At 43.9% G+C, this 21,132-nt stretch overlaps 1 protein-coding gene across 6 annotated transcripts in view; it reads right to left on the bottom strand.

Annotated features, from left to right (window-relative positions):
- LOC100696515 (mitogen-activated protein kinase kinase kinase kinase 4) overlaps positions 1-21,132 on the bottom strand; it is a 38,558-nt gene that overhangs the window by 13,190 nt on the left and 4,236 nt on the right. For 5 of the 6 annotated variants that reach the window (XM_013268900.3, XM_019351594.2, XM_025903432.1 and 2 more), the window contains exons 3-15: positions 9,957-10,013; positions 6,709-6,834; positions 6,439-6,549; positions 6,244-6,334; positions 5,533-5,663; positions 5,371-5,425; positions 5,204-5,282; positions 4,263-4,438; positions 4,102-4,174; positions 3,783-3,993; positions 3,526-3,681; positions 3,199-3,285; positions 581-733 (exon numbers count right to left, since the gene is read on the bottom strand). In XM_013268900.3, the coding sequence (XP_013124354.1) occupies positions 581-733; positions 3,199-3,285; positions 3,526-3,681; positions 3,783-3,993; positions 4,102-4,174; positions 4,263-4,438; positions 5,204-5,282; positions 5,371-5,425; positions 5,533-5,663; positions 6,244-6,334; positions 6,439-6,549; positions 6,709-6,834; positions 9,957-10,013 (1,506 nt within the window). Of the gene's footprint in view, positions 1-580; positions 734-1,573; positions 2,016-3,198; positions 3,286-3,525; positions 3,682-3,782; positions 3,994-4,101; positions 4,175-4,262; positions 4,439-5,203; positions 5,283-5,370; positions 5,426-5,532; positions 5,664-6,243; positions 6,335-6,438; positions 6,550-6,708; positions 6,835-9,956; positions 10,014-21,132 lie in introns of those variants that run through there. The other variant, XM_019351596.2, reaches the window with a different exon arrangement.

Below are 21,132 nucleotides of genomic sequence, written 5' to 3'. Positions count from 1 at the left end.
TAAAAGGCGCGTATTCCCCCACAAATACCACTACACCTAACTCTGTATGGGCATTCTTGTAGCAAAAAGATGACGCCACAGAGCGGCCCAAGAGAAATCATGATTATGTTCAGTATATTCAGCAAAAAGGCTGCGCTGAGCGTGCAAAAAGGATTTCAGGGGGGTAAATTATAACTCTATTTGCTCATTTGAAAGAAAAACATAAAACAAAGGCGAGAAATAAAATTATCGGCTTTTTAGCACTGGCGGAGGCAGTGATTGATGAACTCATTCACTATATCAGGAGCCTGTCTTTTTTTTTTTAAACTACTCAGACTGCTGACTGAAGTGCTTATGACTTACTGTGAGTCTCAACAAACCAAAATAGTACCCAGGGAAATCGAAAAAGGTGAACAGTCTAAAGCCACAGTTCACTCAAACACATTCTGCCCAGCCTCGCCTTCTCCTATTTTTTTATTTTATTTTTATTATTCAAAGTGGGCTAAATGTCTGAGAAAACTGAGTACACAAATCCAGTGCATTGACAGAATGAAGGAGGAGGAGAAGGAAAAGGCTAGGGAGCAGCGGAGGAAGGAGTTACCTGAGGCTCCATGGGTCGGTGCATGGCAGATGCTTCGGAGGAGGAGCCGCCGTTGGAGAACGGTTCAGAGGAACGAGGAGGCAGAGGGGGCTGCTTGGGAGGAGGGGCGGCCTGAGGGGAGCCCTGAATGTTCTTACGGTAGCGCTCGTCGGCCTGAGATGAAGGAATTGTAGAGGGTGGAAAAAAAGGGATGAGTATCAGGGAAAATCGTTCTTGTGGTCTCTTGGGAAACTTTTACATATAACCGACAACGATCAGGAACAACAGACATCCGGTGACAACGATATTAAACATGCTTGAAGCCAACTGTGGGCAGCCATACAGACACAGATACATGTGCAGACGTAACAGAGGGACTCTTTCAAACACACATCCCAGGATTTAAGTATGCAGTGGGGGAAAAAGATCGCTGTTAATGACGCAGGCCGGAGACACTGCTTGGTGCCCCTGCGTGTTAGTTTGGGCCTCAGTCATCCACATGCAGTGGCCCAGTCCACACACACAGAGTCGACACAGCCACACTGAAGAATTTATCAGACTGGATGTCAAAAGACAAAGAGGAATCCCTGAAAGCTTCTTTATTCTAACTCTCCTAGACCTTAAATATATTTCTCTCTCGTTCAGCCAGCTCGAAATTTAAATTAAGATGACAATGTCCCGATGGATGACGAGCAACAGTGGAAGTGAGAGGAAGAGCCAAAGAGACAGCGGAGGAGAGCAGGTCTGTTTTATTCAGGACACAAAAAAGGTCTGCCTGTGGTTCTCCCTGGACCCCCTGCTTCTTTCCTTCAAAAGGATGACTGTCTGAGAGCGCCTGCACTGTAACATGTTAGTTAGTGCTTTGGACCAGAACACCCACAACAGGCAAGTATGTGGGGAGGAAAACAATCCTTTATCATCATAACCACTGAGGCTGTGTGAAAGCAAGCAAGAAGAAGAAGGTGGAAAGAACAGGCAGAGCCGAGGAGGAGGTTCACCTCTCTGATAGGCTGAGGAGGTTGACTGACAGGCTCGCTGTCGGGCTCCGAGCTTTCTGTCTGGGGAGGGTTAGAGTCAGAGGGGGTTTCAGTCTGAAGGGAGCTGGGGGAGTTTGAGACCCGGCTCAAACTCTCATCAGTCCTCTCCTGCCCTGCTGCCTGGGATTTACTGCTGTCTGCAGGGATCGTCTGAGGGGCTCTGGAGGATTCGCAGGCGCCCCTCGCTACAGAGACGGCAGAGTTGAGGACCTGAGCTTGTGGGAGTGTGGCGAGGGCTCTGTCAGGGGTAGAGTGGCAGCCTGTGGAGGCTTACTATGGTCTGATGGGAGTTTTGTTTTGTCGCCAGGTTGCTGCTTGGAGTCGTGCTGCAGGGACAGCAGGTACGCCTGCTCCTGCTGCAGGCGCTTGTGGAGACGCTCGGCTTTGCGCTGCTCCTCGAGCTCCCGCCACTTGAACTCCTGTCGCAGAGCGTAGGGTTGGTTCAGGGTGGAGAGAAGAGGCAGCGGCCATGTTTGGCCCAACAACAAGTCTTTACAGAGGCAGACTATGATGTGATCTTCGTCTCTTTAATCTTTCTTTTGACTCTTAGTCATGTTTGACTTGTGCTGTGCACACAAAACAAAGTTGTCTCTCCAAATCATAATTACTATTAAACACGTGAAAGAACAATTTCTTCACATTACTCTGCAGTGTAAACGACTCAAACACCTATTAAAAATAAAGCCGCGCTGTGGAGCATTTCCTGATGACATCCATTTATGTCCGTCTATCATGCATTGCCAGTGTGTTTCAAGGGTGGAGAAGGGCGGGGTGGGTTGGGCAAAAGAGCAAAACCCCACTCCCTACCTGGAGACACTCATACGCTTTGACATATTTAGCTATACCACTGACCCATGGCCATTTTACATCACCCATTCACGATGTGCAGAGGACAGATTTGCAAAAAGCTTAGAATGTCTTCCAATTTAAAACAAAATATCCTTATAAAGTTGAAGTCACATTTTTTATTGATAAATGATAAACAATCGTATGCAAATACTGTAAAAGTTAAAATCTAAAATATTTTTCCTGTTTTTGTTTGTTTTTTTAACCTTTTTTATCATAGTGGGCTAGAATAACAACTTCTTTCAGCTGCTCTCTTTACAGGTCACCACAGTGGATCATCTGCCTCAGTTTCACCCATCTCCAATGCATACCTCCACCTGGTCCCTACTCTCACTACATCATCACATCTGCAAACACTACAGTCCAAGAAGACATCACCATCACCAAATGTGAAAGGGATCAGGGTTGATTCCTGGTGTAAGTGGGCTAAAATGACTCAACAGCACCTTTAAATGAAATGAAGAAAGGAGAGGAAAAAAAATTAAAAAAATCCCGACCCTATTCACCTTTGGCTCCGCCTTACTGTCCTGATCAAACTTCAGTACATATAATATCCAAGCAACTCAATGCCTAACTCCTGAGAATTTCATGCATTAACAAAAAAAAAAAAAAAAAAAGTCAGTAAAACACATCAAATCAAAAGCTGTAATCCTGAGATATGCAAATGACTTGTAGATACATTTAAAATTTGGAGGTTATGGAGGTGAAAGGACATCGTGATATAATAAGAAGGCTGAGTGTTTGTGTGCGACTGACCAGCAGCATGGCCTGTTCACGGAGCAGCTGCTCCTGCAGCATCTCGAGATGTCTCTGCTCCTCTTCCAGCTGGCGCCTGATGTACTCCTGTCAGCAGGAAAGAAAACCCATCAAGGCTGCACATGTCGTGTCTCTTTAAATAAGCACCAAGTACAACCCTAAAAATCCATCTTAAAACAGATAGAGGGATGTTTTGGCTTTGCTGCACTACGATAAATACATAAAGTAACCCCTGAGCTTCATGTCTTCATTTTACAGAACCAACACACCATTTCACTTCGTGTTTCGCTGGCTTTAATTTCAGTAAAAGTCATTTCAGAAACAGACCTGCTCACGATCGTTCCTCCTCTTCTCGTCCTGCCGGCGTTCCTCCTCCTCTTTACGTCTACGATCCATCTCCTCCATGCGCCTCTTTTCTTCTTGCTCGCGACGACGCTGCTCGCGCTCCTGTTGCCTCCTCATCTCCCGTTCGCGTCGCTGTTGCTGTGGGGGTATTTGTGGAGGGCAAATAAATTAAAAAGAGGGTAAAAACTGCCCGAAAAACAGCACAACAAACGACACAACGAGTCGAAACGAAACCCCACCTCCTCTAACCGCCTTCTCTGCTCCTTCTGTTGCTCGATACGTTTCTGCCTCTCTGCCAATAGTTGCCGCTTGTACTCCTCTTGCTCCCGGAGTTGCTGCTCCTGGAGGAGCTGCTGGTGACGGAGCGCCTCCGACCTCTCCTTGTTCTCCTGCTGCAGGCGGATGAAGTCACGCCGTAGAGTCGATTCACCTGGCACGTTGACAATTGAGCTGTATCGGTGTAAGAAAGAGACAGAAGGTTGGAGCTTTGTGAAATGCCTCCACCTGAGCAGGTGCACTTGTTTCCTTTCAGGGAAATGCTACAGGTGTAGAACATACCTGGGCTCTCCTTCTTGCTCAGGAGGATCCTCTTCCTCCTCCTCACTGCCACTGTACTCATACTCCGTCTCATCTGCACATGGACAAAAACCAGGAGTCACTCACAGCTTACGCATCCTACACTTTTCCAGCCTTTCACGATAAACCAGAAGCACGCGCACCTTTCTCGCCCCTCTTTTTCTTCGTCCGGTCGATGTGGTCTTTGAGCTGTATGCGGACCTGCCGCTCGTTGGGCTGGTCTCGGATGAAGGGGTGCTTCAGCAGCTGCTCTGTTGGTGGGCGCTGCGTGTAATTCTTCACGAGGCAGCTCTCGATGAAACTGAAGAACTTTTTGGACCTGTGAGCGAGTTGGGGGAGAGAAACAACACAAGGCTGAGAGAGCGAATCAAAAACAGAAGTATTTCAGCCATGCAACGAGAAAGTGAAACAGACATTTCTGAAAACAGGCTCTGACTCCAAACGCCTCACGAGTCCTAACAGCGCTCCCTCCCCTTCACCAGACACTCGCCAGCGCAACAAAAACTGAGGTTTATGCACACAGAGAAGCAGTGTCGAACCTTTTATTACATATACTCCAGGAAAACTGAAATATGGGACACGCTGGAGTGAAATTATTATCACAACTGCACCTGCTGCCGAGCACCGTCAGATTCACTTGCGACAGCAGCAAATCAAACCGGTATTTTACGAAACAGGGTTGGAGTATAAACTAAAACAGCAATTTCTGTTTGAAGACAAATGTAAAACGAGAGCCAGTTCATTAGAGCGTTCGAGCTCTGAGATGTTTCTGCAGTGCAGTCCAGAGCAGCGATCCAGTGTGTTTGTGCGAGTGCCAGGAGAGCCTGAGCCTGCCAGAGCAGGTGTACCACAGATGTTCGAGTCAGCAGCAAAGCACTAAGGCAAAGCTGAGCTCTTAGATTTAAGTCTCTGTAGCTGCCTGGGCTGAAGTCTGACATAAAACAAAATGCACATAAAAAGGACAGAAGGAAATCTGTGCATAAAATATCTCAGAGTATATGTGTCAGGATTTTGCAGGGTAGTGAGGCGACTATATAGGACAGACACGTAAACAGTAAAAACGTCCTTTCCGGGTGGTGCTCACCATTTTTTAGATTTCAGCCGAGGAGGAGGATTTCTTGGAATGAGGAAGAGTGCACGCATGGGGTGCATGTCGCAAAGAGCTGAAAGAAGCGTTGCAAAACGGTTAAAGATTCAAGAGGATTAAAAGATGAAGAAAAAACATAAATGATAAGAGAAACAGGCACTCACGGGGAGCTCCTTCAGCCATTTCAATAGCCGTGATACCGCAGGACCACAGATCACTCTGCGAGAGAAGAAAACCCCCAATAAGAAAGCCATTCACAAGAATAATTCACCTTTGCAGTTACAGGAAGTCAGGTTTTGAATGCTCGACACGCTGGAGAACCTTACTCGGTAATCATATGTTGCATCTGGGTTCTCGTCACAAGCGATGACTTCTGGGGCCATCCAGTAAGGTGTTCCAATGAAGGTGTTTCTCCTTCCAACTGTCCGATCCAGCTGAGCACTCACGCCAAAATCCACTGAAGAGATAAGGAGCGAAGACAGTCAGTTAAACGCTGTACGATCATCTTCAAAGACTCAATTTCAAGCATGAGTAATGGGCCGCTAGAAAATAGCTTTTAACCTTCTTACACACAAGCATAATCTTTTCACTGGTAGGTGTAGCTATTACTGGCTAGCTTGGTTGGCAAGCTGCATCTGTAATTCACCATAGCTGGCAAAATCTAGACTTAAAACAAAATGTGTAAAAACACTTTAAGTTGTCAAGTTAAGTACCACTGAATGGGAACCATTAACTATACATAAATTTAAATCTTAATGGAATTCATGATATTGAGCTATATTAAAATCTATACCACTGGCTAAAATTGTCTTTGGTACCATTCAGTACACATGTTTATGACTACTATAAAGTTTGGCATTTCAACATGCCCGTTTATAAAAATTGATTCTTTTGCCTGCCTCAAGTGGCCACCTGAGAAACTACAGTTCGTCCGAAACTGTGGAGGTGGGCGCTTTATAGATGTTTTAGAGTCCTGTGTTGACACTGACATTTATTGGCCCAAAAGGTATCAAAGACATGAAAACTCAGTCACTCACCTAGTTTAACTTCAGCATTCTCCGTCAATAAGACGTTCTGGCCTTTGATGTCACGGTGGATGACGTGGTGGGCGTGTAAGTGGGCGAGACCCTGAGGAGGGTAGAGGAGAGCAATATTAGTGAAAGAAGGTAGAGGAGAGAAGAGAAATGAGGAGAAGAGAGAGAAAAAAAAGGGGGGGGGGGGGATGTGCTCACTCTGAGGATCTCTCTGGAGATGTAGGCAATCCAGTCTTCCTTCAGCTGGTTCCCCTTTGTGTTCTTCACTAGGTCTGTGATCGAACCAGCACCACAGAACTCCATCACCAGCTGCAAAACAGACAAAGTCAATGGAAAAAAAAAAATATATATTAAAATAGGCCTAGTTCTGGGAAGTTAATAAAAAGGGACTGCTAGAAAAAGAAGTGAGCATCAGTGCTACAGTCTTTACATTTTTTAAAATGTCCTCACTGGATTTGAGGGGCTTACCCATAGCTGGTCATCGTGTCCCGGAGGGCTCTTCTTAATGAAAGCACCATAGTAGGTGGCTATGTTTCTGTGGTGGGAATACTTCTTCAGCATATTGATCTCCAGTTTAATTTCCTCTTCTTCATCCTAGACAAGTAAACACAAACACAGGTGCACATTAAAAGAGGGCGTTTGGCCTTGCCCCGAAAAATCTTTATGATGAGGCGTGTAGGCTCCTTTTAATTATAACCTGACCTCAAGTAACGTTTCATTTCACAAATAAATCAATTCACTTCCACACTTTGTGTCACAGCAAGTGTCGAGAAGCACAACAGCTCCCTGGTGCAACATGGCTGCAGCCCGGCCTTTTCATTCAGCACGAGCGAGGAATGAGTCCTTTGTTTATGGATTACTGTTGCATGAATGATTTGCATTGTACGTTAGACACATCAGATAAACCTACAATAACAACCAGCTGCTATTATCCACAGAGCTGGAAAGAAAGCTCTGCCATGAACCTTCACCTGGAAAAAAAAAAAAAATTATTACTTAATGGGTGTAGGATTACTTAAGGGAAGAGCAGGAACAGGAAATGGGCGCGTTTAAAATTTAAATGCAACCTAAAGGGAACTCTGAGGGATTAACGCGAAAGAGCTCAATCAAACTAGCAGATGTAGTGATCACGCAGCGTTTAATCTCTGCTGCAAATGACCTTTAGTTGCAGATAGCGGGAGCAAACCTGCCCACCATCGCTTCTTCACAAAAAGGTCAGAACTAGCTGCAGTGCAAACTCCCCACTTGCACCCTGTAGCAACTTGACACAGATTAACAGCGATGCACTAATTGAACACATACATAGATCAGCCTGCAAGTGGTTTGCTTTATGGTTACATGGCCTATTATTTACGAAGTACAGTGGGAGGGACAAGAGTACAAGGGTGGGGGTGGCTGCACAAAATTACCACTGCATAATACAGTGTGTGCACGCTTCAGATATTTGTATATCCTGTCAGTTCCATTATTAGCATTCTGCACCAAAATGTGTTACAGCTGATTTAAAGGTGATGCTGTGTGTGCATGTTACTACGCTGGATGGTGTGAGTGCATCGCACACAGCAAAATGGCAGTTGGCCGTCTTTACAGGCAGCCACGCTGCTGCTGCATGACTCGTTTGAGTTGACGTAAGCCTTTCTGTTGTGCGCATCCCCCTCCACCACCCCATCCTCCTCCGACCCTCCCTTCCCCGTGTACCCCCTCTCTGCTGCGCAGCTGTTGGATTATCACACTCCCGACTGCGAAAGCCTCTCTGCCACGAGTCACATGGCGAGGGAGAGACAATCATATGGTGATGGGTGTCGGAGAGAGAGGCAAAGGCGAGCAATATGTCAGCGCACGACGCACACACATAAGATGCTATTAATCTGTGGCACTAGGCCACACCCAGTATTCCCAATTTAGGCTTGAAGATAAGATCTTTAGAAAGTGTAACTCAAAGATTTAACAAAGAGAAAACTCCAGCCGAGTTTCCTCTCATGTCTTAAAACAACATAAACGGATCTTTAAATCTCCAGGGGTGAAAAAAAACAAAACAAAACAGTTAGCCATGTTCTTTGTCTTTGATAGCTTGGTAATACATTTTCACAAATTAAAATCCAATACAGTGTTTACTAAAGTGTAACTGTTGGATCCCAAATTGCAGAAACATCCTTGGCCTTGTGTCAGGAAGCGCTGCACACTCAAGGCGTAGAAATCCTTTTAATTTAACAGAAAATAGCATGTCAAAATGGAAAGGCATCTATGTTTTTTTAAGCTTGTGGCCTGTATAGCTGCAGAAAAGAGGACTTGTTTGGATTTGAGAATGTGGGTCACAGTGAACCTGCACAGAACCTCTGTGCCTGCGGATGAGCTCAACGGCCAGGACGGCGAGCGCGACACGGGCCAGCTGAAACATAACAACCAGAAAAATAGCTGACAGATCTAACTGAAGCTCCGTAATTGAATATTTCAGGCGTACGGTCATAACAGATCAAACTGTGAGTCATTATTTGAGCACCGTTTGACTGAGTTAATTAGTAGGCTTCAAACTGACTTAAAAATCACTGTGTGAGGTCCACCAGTTAGTGAGCTTTGGCACTTTAATAGCAATGGCAGTGCACAGTCATTCGTTTGTGTGCAGGTAATAAAAACCCAGCTTAATCTCAGAATGATTTATGTCATGATAGCTGCGAGGGAAGATAGCAGAGCAGGCTAAACCTAATAACAGTCACTGTAATGCACTAAATACAGCCAAAGTCTCACATAAACAGACTGAAGACAGACTTTAAAAGGGCCACCAGTGAAAAACAAAACACAAAAATACAGCCAAGCAGGTTTTAGGTGAAGTGGACACCTGCTTCTCGTGACAAGTGACTCCATGTTCTCAGTGAGTGACTAGACGTCTGAAAAGGCACACCTAGTGTTTCACACACATCAGGAAACAGCTGGTCCATTCTCTCCCACACGATAACAAGTCAGTCGAGAGTGTAACTCTGACTCATTGTGACGTAAGCGCGCGTGAGGGGTGGCAAAAAGGCATGTCAGGGCACACGAGCTGCATCACCAGTTCCTGTTGAGCTTCTGATGAGGACTGTGTGATGGTAGGATAGAAACATGTTGCATCCACAAAGCAGTAAATGTGTCCTCACACCGGTGAAAATTCAGCTCGCGGCTGTCGGCTGTGATGCCCTCTGAGGAAGATGATGCGCGACACGTTCAAACTGGGCTCCAGGATGGGTCCGGCATTTTTACGCCCATGTTGCTTTCATCATAACCAACACGGTGTGGGTGGTTAGCCCTGCTGGTCTTCGCTGCTCCTCTCAAACCTTCTGCCTTGTGTTTCTGCATGTGTGTATATGTGGTTGTTTCTCATCTGCAGATGGGACCTCCCACAGCTGAGGGCAGCACGCTTGCTGCTAAATGACAAAGCTAACTCAAAAAATAAATAAATAAATAAAAATAAGCAGTATCCTGTTGCCTCTGCGCCTTCCCTGCTGCTGTTTATTAGTGAGGACAACTCATTACAGAGCGGGGCTTTTTCTCCTCTGCAACCTCTAAATATTCAGACGCAAGTTCCAGAGGAATGTGTGCAGATTTTTTATGTTAACCAGACTCTAGTATAATTACATTTGACCACAAGAACATTTTTTAGTACACCAATGATAATCTAATATGTTGCGCCAAATCTATCTTTTTGATATAAAAGTATATGTAGCGTGACATTTAAGGCTTACCTCTGTGACGTCCATGACCTTGATGGCAGCCAGCTGTCCAGTCTTGACATGTCGTCCCTGCAAAGACGACAAACAAAAGCATATGAGCATTCAAGCACATGGCAAAGGTCACTGTGGTCTTATCAAGTATGTTGTACACTGCTATTTAAATTTTTTTAAAAGAAGGGAAAAAAGCTTTAGTTATAGCCAATATACTCATTCAAAACAGGTGGTGAACTGGTTTATAAATTAACTGGTGTATCCACATTTGGTGACAGGTGGCTCTTTGTTGTCCAAATATGGTCACATCCATTTTCCAAAACACAAAGGATACAAAGGTAAAGTCAGTCCATTTATTAGGTTATTTGATAGGGGAAAAAAAACAGATAAACATACTAATGGTATAAGTGTGTAACTGAACAAACTGATGCATTCTCACAAAAAATTTGTCTGCTCCAGTGTATTGAAAATATATTGGAGCAGGCATCAGTTTATGGAAGTCACTGTGTTGTAATGTCATCTTGAATACAGAGGCCGAGATGGACATCGTGCCACATAATCTCATTTTAGTTATGTGGCTAGAGACAGCAGCACGCCAAAGGTGGAAGTGAAGAGAGCTTCTTGGCATTTGTGTAGCATGGAGGCAAATTTTAATTCACGTTTGCATCTCCAAACTCTCTGTATGAACAATCATAACTTAGTTTTATCATTCAAGAAGAGGTCTCCTTCACCAAAGAAGCAAAAACGAATAGAAGAGAATATGACTAGCTCTGGATAAAATGCCAACCTCAGACATCATCTCCTGAACTGAAGTCAGCAGCAGCTGGTTATAAGTTAACATTATGCTAGCTAATGTTAGATTCAAGTATCCTAAAAATATCAGTTTCTCTCTAATAAACACTAACGCCAGCCAACAGCATAAACAACAGCAGGTCTTACTGACAGGATATCCTCAACAACTCACCTCAGGATCGCTGTCAGAGCCAGCTTGTTTGACTTGTATCAGACTCGTTTCTTTAAGTTTCACAGGTTCCTCCGGAGTAAACAAGCATAGACACGAGCTAAACAGCAGCCTGACAGCCTACACTCACTACAGATGAACGGTGGCCAGAGTTATTAATCCTACAGCTGCCACCATAGCCAGGATTATGCGCTTGAATTGGGAGGGCTAAAAAAAAAAAGTAACGAAGTTAACTGCAATCTGCAGTCTACTGATATCTAGTGGAGATATTTTACACACTGTAACTTTAAAGCTATCAAAGGACTAGTCCACAACCCACTGCATGTCCTCCGTTATACACAGTCTTTGCCATTTTCATACATAACACGACTTATTTTTTTTTTAAATATATAAAATAAAAAAAATTCCTGAGTTGCAACCCCAATACAAGCACTTCAATTACTTTATCTAATTAAACGTTTGACTGCCATTTTTACCATACATTTCACACAGGAACTGAGATCAAGAGTTGGATTGTTCCTATTAAAGAAAGCAGTTTCAAGTCCTTTGTATCTCACAGCCCATGTAAAACTATGATATACATAGGACCAAACAGGAGCATGCGATTCCCAAGCCATGAAGCCCCGACATTCCCAGACTTCTCTGCTCTCCTAACACCCTACTGCCACTCCTTACATAAACAAAGGGACCAAAATAGTGGCCTCCCTACATCCCCCTCCCTCCCCCGCAACCCCGAGACGAGATAAAACATGGGACATTTTTGGGAGCTGACCCACATGGGTATTCCCCTTCTCCACTGCAGTGATACTCTGTCTCTCTGCCTACCACTGCTGCAATGTACCGGACACACGTGTCAGTTCACTGTATAGTCTTTGTGCATGGCTACAGAGAAAACTGCTTCTCACACACATATGTACAGCCTCCCCGCCGACACTACCGTCGTCATCTTAGCCAGTGCATTCCATAGTCAATTGAAACTGTATGGATTATGACAATAAAAGCTATGCAGGCTTTGGGGGCCTCTGTTTTCACTGGGCAGGAGAGGTGGGGGCGATGAGAGGGACACTTTACAATGACTTTAATCCTCTCCACTTTGATCCCAGGGGTTCCCTCTGCAAAAACAACAGAGGCTGACATTGCAGCCGTCACCTCCTCCTGCACATGCAGTCTGTTTTGCTAGGTTACAGGTGCAGCCGAGGAACTCTGCAGTCATCCTCATGTCTCATGTGCACTGAGAAAGTCGACATTCAGACAAATGATTATGATTTTTGAGCCAAACATAATTAATTGAATTTTAGATTGCATTATTGCTAAATCTTTAAGTAGCTAATACTTGTTTAAAGCTTGTTAAAAACAAAAAACAAAAACAAAGACAGTTTCTGGGAAAACCTGACAGGCATTTTTCTCCATTTTCAGACCAAATGACTAATTGGTTCATTGAGAAATGACTGGGAGATTAATCAGTGTACCGCCTTATTATAATGGAAACAATAAAAAAAAAAAAAATGTATGCATCCTATGACTTCAGTAACATATTAGTCAGCTAATTGAGAAATGAGCCAAACATGCACCGGGTCTCTGGATGTCTACAGGAAATGAGGATTTCACTGCGTGAGTCATGAACTTTGTTTCTAACTACCGACCACAAACAAGGTCAACACTGAAAAGGAGCAGACAGGAGAAAAATAATCAAGACCGTCTTTGTGTTTTGGCTCTTCTGCAGCCCCTCTCCCATTAGCACTAGAGCTCACGCTCAAAGAAAACTTGTTGGATCCAACGCTGTGACGCTTTGATCCAGGGGAGGAAAAAACATATTCTGATGCGATTTGGATTTTCCACAAAGACCATCCGCATAATTGTGGGATACATTCAACTCAATAACAACGCAGTTAATCTCCCTCCTTGGCTGTTAATAAATTAAAGCTGTTAATTCGTACTGTTTTACAGTTGACAGTGCCTTGATGAATGTGTACAAATCTATGACAGCCAAGCTAAATGTCTGCTTACATGGATGATTTAAAGTCATGTAGTTTGGAGTAGATACCAGAGGTGCAAATTTCCCTTCCCCCCTCCCTACGATTCCCTTTCTGTTAGCCTAAAAGCGTTCCTAGTCGTATAAATCCAAGTTTTTTTTTTCCAGCTTCTGGGAGGGTTATCTAAGCCACAAGGTTATTGCATTTTGATACCACAACACAACTGGGTTACACATCATTAGCACATGAGCAATGAGAGGAGTGCCTGGTTTACAGTCAAGCTCCAAGTTTTGACTTTATCCTCTTACAACATGCACTTATTGTGAAAACACTTTGGGGTTAAACACTATGTTGCACAAGTAAACAGAAATGAATCAGCGCATATGAAAATAACCAGGCTTTCAGAAAAAAAAAAAAAAAAAAAAAAAAAAAAAAAAAAAAAAAAGATGTCACCAAATCTATGCAACAGATCCTAAAACTACTATTCTTAATCTGGGGTATTCTTACAAGCACTGTCAAAAAATAAGCTCTAAGAACTGGTCTAGCAAGAGCTTAGCAGCCACTTAGCCATACCAAATGCAGTTTGTAGACATGTTCAAACTCCAACCTGTTCTGAGTCAACTCATCACATGGCGACGCTTCGTCAGGATCCTTACGTGTCAAGATTTAAAGCGCTGGGTACCCTTTTAGCACCATTTTTCAACATGCATGTTAGTCCATTAGACGTTAATAGGTCCCTAAATGCAGCGGTAAATAAGGTCTGCTAGGGTATTGTCACTTTCAGTGGATGGGAGCAAAGAACATCCTGCAAAGGTTTGCTACATATGAGATTTTGCCAGAAGTCTGAAGTGTATTTTTCTACTGTGAAAGAGTGAAAGATATCCCACAAAGATTTAAAAAAAATAAATTAAATAAAATTACCAGGCAGGACATCTTTTTGTTTTGAGTTGAGTGATTAATGCCATCAGCGAGTTTCCTAACTGCTAATGCTGACTTTGATCCGCTGTTATTTAGACTTACTTGGCAATAAAAGTTTTTTTGTTTTGTTTTTTTTAACTCTTTTTCCTCCTAAAGACGACATCTGATGACGTCGCCTGTACCCTTAAAGACAAGTTTTGACACCTCGGCGTATATCAAAGACGTGGTTTGAAGACCATTAGAACCATTTCCGGGTATTCCCAAGGGTAGCTGCATAGGCAGAGACCACCCTCACCAACTTCTGATCCATACCCAGTCATTTTGGTCTATAAGCAAGCCCGAAATATGACAGAAACCACTCTGTACAGAAAGCGCTACAAAGATTACTCCCAGCAGTCTTTCAAGGGGTAAACCGTTAAGGAGTATGGGATGAGTTGGGAGTGAGTAAGTGCTGCAAACTTGTGCAAATGCACAATCATCTGATAAAATATGTATAGAAGTATCACTCGCTTTAAAAATTTGTCATGGGGTTCCAAAAAGAAGGCAACAGAGACACTTCTGCTTAATTTAAACCCAATTTTAGCAACAGAGATCATAAACTGTTACATGCTGTCTGGTCTCTAACGCGCTATGTGACAGTTTGCCTCATGTCTTCACGTCAGAACTCACTGACCACATGACAACTTCCACTATTTTTTAATATCCCAAAGCTCCTACATAGGCTTGGAACTAGTCTTTAAACATGTCTTGTTTATAAATTTATAGTAATTAAATATATTAAGTAACTCCTAACTAATCAGACAGCCAGTGAGGCTCAAGTTTTTATTTTATTTTATTGAATAAATCAATATTCAGCTGATCGTTTCCAATCAGTCATGCAGTAGAGCCCATGGTACAAAGCTGGGGATGGAAATAGACTTGGGTTGATCAGAGGAGGCCTGCAGCTAGGCACTAAAGGGCCCGTTGAAGCAGTCAGCTAGGTGTGGCTGTAGAGGGGTTATCTGAGGCACTAAGCTATCACTCAGCCCTCCCTGGCCTCCATCTCTACTCCTCCATCACAGCTCCTCTTAACCATGGCCAGATGTGTTCCTGGCATCCCTCCAGCTCAGCACTAAAACCACTGAATGACTTACTGCCTTCAGAGCCAAAGACATTAACTTAAAAATCTACCCTAAAACTAAATATGCTCCACTATAAGGGCTTCCATTAACAACGCTGTGGAGAAATCTCACTCAACACAAGAAACCCGATAAGGAAAGCTGCTTTAGAGCTGCCATAATGGGCTTTCCCGTTATTTCACAAGCCATGTGAAGAACACACACACTTCACGCGCTGTCATAGTGTCTGCGATGTTTCACAATTACAGGTACGGCTCCGTTTGTTTTGGAGATGAATAAATCCAGCTGAACATCAGTGTTGGGAAAGCAGTGATTCATGTTTTTTTGGGTGGATTTTCGCTTGACAGAAATGAGCGGCAATGCTCAGCAGTGTTGTTAGCGGTCCGCCTACAGAGCCAGTGTGGACAAAGGGGGAGTACTGCTTTCCACAAGACTCTGTAACCTGACTGACCTGAACCTCTGCCTCCCTGCATATTTCACATTAAAGTAAGATCGACCTGGGAATCCATCAGCTAGCCCGCTGACCAGACCTTGAGATGTGAATGATATCCAGCGAAGACAGAAAATAATCATTAGCGATGCAAAGTGCAAAGTAGGCGGGTCTCAAGTTAAAATTAACATTGAAGTAAGCAATTCAAGTGACTACCAATGAGAGTAAGTTCATTTGCATATGACGGGGTGGAAAAAGCAGTACTTATTTTGTCTTTTGTTCTGTTCTCTGTCAAAATCGTGGCAGACAGTCACTGTTGTACCTCTCTCTTGAGGCCCTCTCTCTCAACTCAAAATCTTTGGACAGTACTGCCTTTCTCACCCTGACCTATGTATACTAACAGTATTCCCCATTCCCATTGGTAGTACCTTGAAGGGGGGGGTTAGGGGGCTCCTTCTGAATCCAAAGCTTTGAATGTCCATTCATCCATTCGTACTCCTTATCCAGGTTCGGGTCACACAGGTAGAAGCTCAGACTTCCCTCTCCCCAGCCACATCTTCCAGCTCATCCAGGAGGGCACACCAAGTCCAAAGCCGGCTGAGAGATGGTTTGCCCCGGTGCATCCTCCTAGTATGAGATACCCACAAACACCTCACCCAGGAAGCATCGTAGTCAGATGCCCGAACTACCTCAACTGGCTCCTTTCAATGTGGAGGAGCAGCAGGTCTACTCCAAGTCCCTGACCCACCTCCTCATCCTGCCTCTAAGGTAAAGCTCAGCCACACTTTGTAGGAAAGTCATTTCTGGTGCATGTATCCACAACCTCATTCTTTCAGTCACTACCCAGAGCCCATGATCATAGTTTGAATGGTAAATCGACAGCGTCGCTTTTACGCTCAGCTCTCTCTTCACCAGAACAGATCGGTACAGCGTCCGCCTGGATTGTCCACTTGCACTGGGAGTACCAGCCAATTTTCAGGCCTTCCATTAGAAGCTGCCTGTTCTCAGATTTCCTCTTCTGCCAGTAATTGTTTACGAATGCAGATCCATTTTTAAATTGTGAGCAGTCATTGGTTGTCTGATGCATTTCAGCAAACAACATCGCTGGTACTTGAATGTAGCCACAGCCTGCTCGTTGATGCCCTGGCTGATCGTTATTAGACTACAAATGGAAGCCAGAAAGCTTCTGCTGCCAAAAATAGTGCATCTTTCCTACAAATCCTACATATTCATATCTAGAATCTGTTTATTCTGATCAAGCAAAGCAATTAGTTTCACACAGGCTGGCTTTATAACCAGGTCAAACTTCTGCTACTTGCCAAAAAGATAAAAATGGCTCCACCTTCCATTGCACAACCTAGTGCTGAAATTGAGCGACATGCTCTCTAATTAGCCATGTGGGTGCAAAACAAACTTGGTTTCACATTATTAGTTCACACAGTGAGGGAAGCGAGAGAACCGCTTGCAGTCGAAGTTTAGTGCTTTTAAAAGGTTACCCATGTTAAGACCGAGGAGATGGATGACCTCCGTCTTTGCTCGGGTCACGTGAAGCTCTGAGGTGACATCTGAACAAGCAGAGTGAGCAGGTGGGCAGACAAAAGTCAGAGCCTCCATCTACCTTAGGGAGCTTTCACACATACAGTTAAGCCCATAATTATTCATACCCCTGCCAAATATTGACTTAAAGTTACTTTTGTTCAATATGCAAGTTCTTTTTTGAGCAGAAATGACACAGGTGTCTCCCTAAAGATAATAAGACGATGTACAAGAGGCATCATTGTGGAAAAAAATATTTCTCAGGTTTTATTTATATTTTAGCAAAAAGTATCATGTCCAGAATTATTCATACCCTTCTCAATAATCAATAGAAAAAAGCCTTTATTGGCTATTACAGCAATCAAACGCTTCCTATAATTGCAGACCAGCTTTCTGCATGTCTCCACAGGCACTTTTGCCCATTCATCTTTAGCAATGAGCTCCAAATCTTTCAGGTTGGAGGGTCTTCTTGCCATCACCCTGATCTTTAGCTCCCTCCACAGATTCTCAATTGGATTCAAGTCAGGACTCTGGCTAGGCCACTGCAAAACGTTACTGGTGTTGTCTGCTAACCATTTCTTCACCACGTTTGCTGTATGTTTTGGGTCATTGTCGTGCTAAAATGTCCACTGGTTCCCAAGGCCAAGTTTTTCTGCAGACTGCCTGATGTTGAGAATCTTCATGTATTGCTCTTTTTTCATGGTGCTGTTTACTGTGATTAGGTTCCCTGGTCCATTGGCTAAAAAACACCCCCAAAGCATTAGGTTCCCACCACCATGTTTGACAGTGGGGATGGTGTTCTTTGGGTTGAAGGCTTCTCCATTTTTATGCCAAATGATCACAATGATGCCAACATCATTGTGACCAAATAATTCAATTTTTGTTTCATCTGACCATAACACTAAAGACCAGAAATCTTCTTCTTTGTCCAGATGAGCATTTGCAAAGGCCAAATGAGCTTTTGCATGCCTTAGAAGTGCCTGGAGAAGTGGTGTTTTCCTTGGTCTGCATCCGTGGAACCCAACAGTGTCCGTTGGACTGTCTGGCTTGAGACATTGCCACCAGCAGAGCCCAGATTCACCAGAATGGCCTTGGTGGTGATCCTTGGATTCTTTTTCACCTCTCTCACTATCCTCCTGGCCAGCACAGGTTTCACTTTTGGCTTCCGACAACGTCCTCTGAGATTTTCCACAGTGCGGAACATCTTGTATTTTTTAATAATACTTTGCACTGTAGCCACTGGAACTTGAAAACATTTGGATATGGCCTTGTAGCCCATTCCTCACTTGTGAGCAGCCACAATGCACAGCTGCAGGTCCTCACTGAGTTCCTTTGTCTTAGCCATGACTGTCCACAGACCACCTGCAGAGAGCTGCTGTTTTTCACCTGTTGAGTTGATCAAAACAGCTATTTCCAATTAATCAGGGTAATTAGGATGCTTTAGAACAGCTTTGACTATTTGGAATGGTATGGAACTTTGGATTTTCCCAGAGACTGTGACAGTTTGTAAAGGGTATGAATAATTCTGGACATGATACTTTTTGCTCAAATGTAAATAAAAGCTGAGAAATATTTTTTTTCCACAATGATGCGTCTTGTACATCATCTTATTATCTTTTGTGAGACGCCTGTGTCATTTCCAGTCAAAAAATAACTTGCTAGTTGAATAAAAGTAACTTTAAGTCAAAATTTGCCAGGGGTATGAATAATTTTGGGCTTAACTGTATATTAAGACTTCTGCCTGCAGATCAATTCCAGGGAAAAGAAATGATCCATCAGCCGTTAGAAGCAGCACATGACATCTAAGGCTGTGAGCTGCCTGTGCTTCTCTGGGCTCTGCTGCTGCATACCAGCACACTGACCCAATTCTCACACAGAGACACACAAAGCCTCGGCCCTGCTGCCTTCGAGCCCGGCTCTCCCCAGAGAAGCACGGATAGAAGTGGCACAGAAAGAGGAGCGAGCGAGCGAAGGGATGAGGAGGGAAGCCGGGAGATGAAAAAGGTGAAAAGGAATGCGCAGAGAAGAGGAGCAAAAACACAGAAAGCTGAGTAATGGTCTGAAACATGAGGCCAGTTGACGTGACAGGACAAGTATTGATCACTGCTGCTGCAAAGGCTTAAAAACGCATTGCCTGTACATTTCGACAACACTAAGGATGTGAAAGCACCGAAGACTAAGGCTGCAAATGACAGCTCCGTTTCTCTTCACCTGCCAATATGCAGTTTTCACACAGAAAACATATCTTCTGTCCTAGTGAAGGTTTTATATAGGCGTCAACTGAATGTGGTATGACTGGGAGCCATTAAGAAGGTTTTCTTTTTTTTTTAAAAAGAAAAAGATTTAGAGCATTAAAACAAGAGATCTTGAAGAGAAAGAGCTATCATGTAAAGGCGCTGGAGGAAGACAGGCAAGAGGCTGTCTCGTCTGCCAGCGCCTTTGTGTCTCATCTCAACACCACTCAAGTAATGAGGCGCTTCAATGAGCTGCACACAGACAGCAACACACACTCATGTACGCGCATACACACAGACAGACACTGAAAGTTTTGTTCGGGCAGCGTGGCCAGTCAGGGGACACTGTAAGTCTTGTGACACCCATTAGAGAGAGGGTCACTGTGGGGGAGATGGGGACAATAAGGGATACACAGCGTCAGATAGAGAGGATGCAGAGTAGAGGAGTGTGTTGGATCTCATATTCACCACTTTAACACGGGTTTGAAATGTTTCACTCATCACGCAGGGCCTTCAGCACCCACCGATTCTGACCCAACAGCTGCACGGCCAATCAGCAGCCGAGCTCCCGGGACCTTTACCACAGAGCCCTATATGGCACTTATCAATTAGACACTGTCACAAGGCCCAGCTATGGCATCTAACCCACAGGCCTGCAAGAAAACCAGCCATCACTTGTCCTACATTCATTAACTCAATGTGACTGGCAGAATAGCCGCAGGCCCGCATTCCTACATACTAAATTATAATCACAAGGATTTTCCTGAAATGACAATCGGGACTTAAGGGCTAACCAGTCTTATAATTTATCTCTTCATAAGAAATTTCAATTTTTCATAAAAATTTACGAGCTGCTCAATACATAATAAATATTCAAATTTTATAGCTTCTCCAAATCCTTGGAATTTGACTTAGAATTGTGTAATATCTTGCCAAATAAACAATTTTTATTCAATTTTCCAGGTCTTAAAGATTAAACTGATATTGCTGATACTGGGTGGACTAATACTGGATTACCACTGGGAACTCGTCATGATAAGGCTGGACAAACTGCTAGAAAATGCCTTGCTCTCTTAGTGAATCTGGTTACCCTAAAGGCAGCGGTACAGGGGTTGACGAGGATTACCCTGAAGTCAAACGAGAGCTCATCTGGCATCAGGGTAATCCATCTACGGTGACCTGATAGTCACTGCTTCAATCATCTCAAGTGTAACCAAATCCAATCTTTCACTTCATCATTTCTTTAAACTAATTGCTAATAACCAGTCAGGTTAGCCCTGAGGTAAACATCAGTCTCGCCCTAACCATATGTGGCTGGTAGGCAATTAAAGACTCCATGAGAGGTTCTCCTCCTTCCTCAGCAGCAGCTCCAACCCTTCACACATAGCTAGCCCCCTGAGGACTGCTTCTTATTCTTATTCTGAGGGAAGGGGGTGAGGCTGCCCCAGAGGTCAGGGGAGAAAACAAAGGACAGCACTACTGAGGCTCAAAAATCTTAACGTCTTTTATTAGCTTCCTGGACAAAAATCAGCCCTCGGTATATGATACCCTTAAATGAAATGTGGGGGACTAGAAATGACTGTTTCATGCAGTGCATATGCAAGTATGAAATCACCCCTGAAGTTCTTTGATTTTTTTTTTTTTCCCCAGTATTCAGCCACGTGACCATCATGATGATGTCACCAAGTGATGTTGCTGCACCACATCCAACATGGATTTTGCCCACATGAAACATAGGAACATGGTGGTGTGAAAATACTGGTGGCACAGCCTTGGCACATCCCATGGATGCACATCAGGCAAGTCAGCAGGGGCCCCTTGCCTCAGACCTGACTATATATGGCCATTCTGTAGAGCAGAGAGAATCTTCCCCACATACCGTGCACAATATGAGGAATCATGTCTTTTTCCTCAGTTTCTCTACTATCTCTCCCTTTTTTTCACCCTTTTTTTAAATACTTATATCCAGAAGCAGGTCTGCTAAGCCAGCTGGTCCAGGGCCAACTGATAAAGATGGAGAAAAGCTC

The sequence above is a fragment of the Oreochromis niloticus genome, linkage group LG23 (genome assembly GCF_001858045.2).
Source record: "Oreochromis niloticus isolate F11D_XX linkage group LG23, O_niloticus_UMD_NMBU, whole genome shotgun sequence".
NCBI lineage: Eukaryota > Metazoa > Chordata > Actinopteri > Cichliformes > Cichlidae > Oreochromis > Oreochromis niloticus.
Note: the sequence above shows the minus strand (reverse complement) of the source record. Positions and strands in the feature narration are given on the sequence as shown.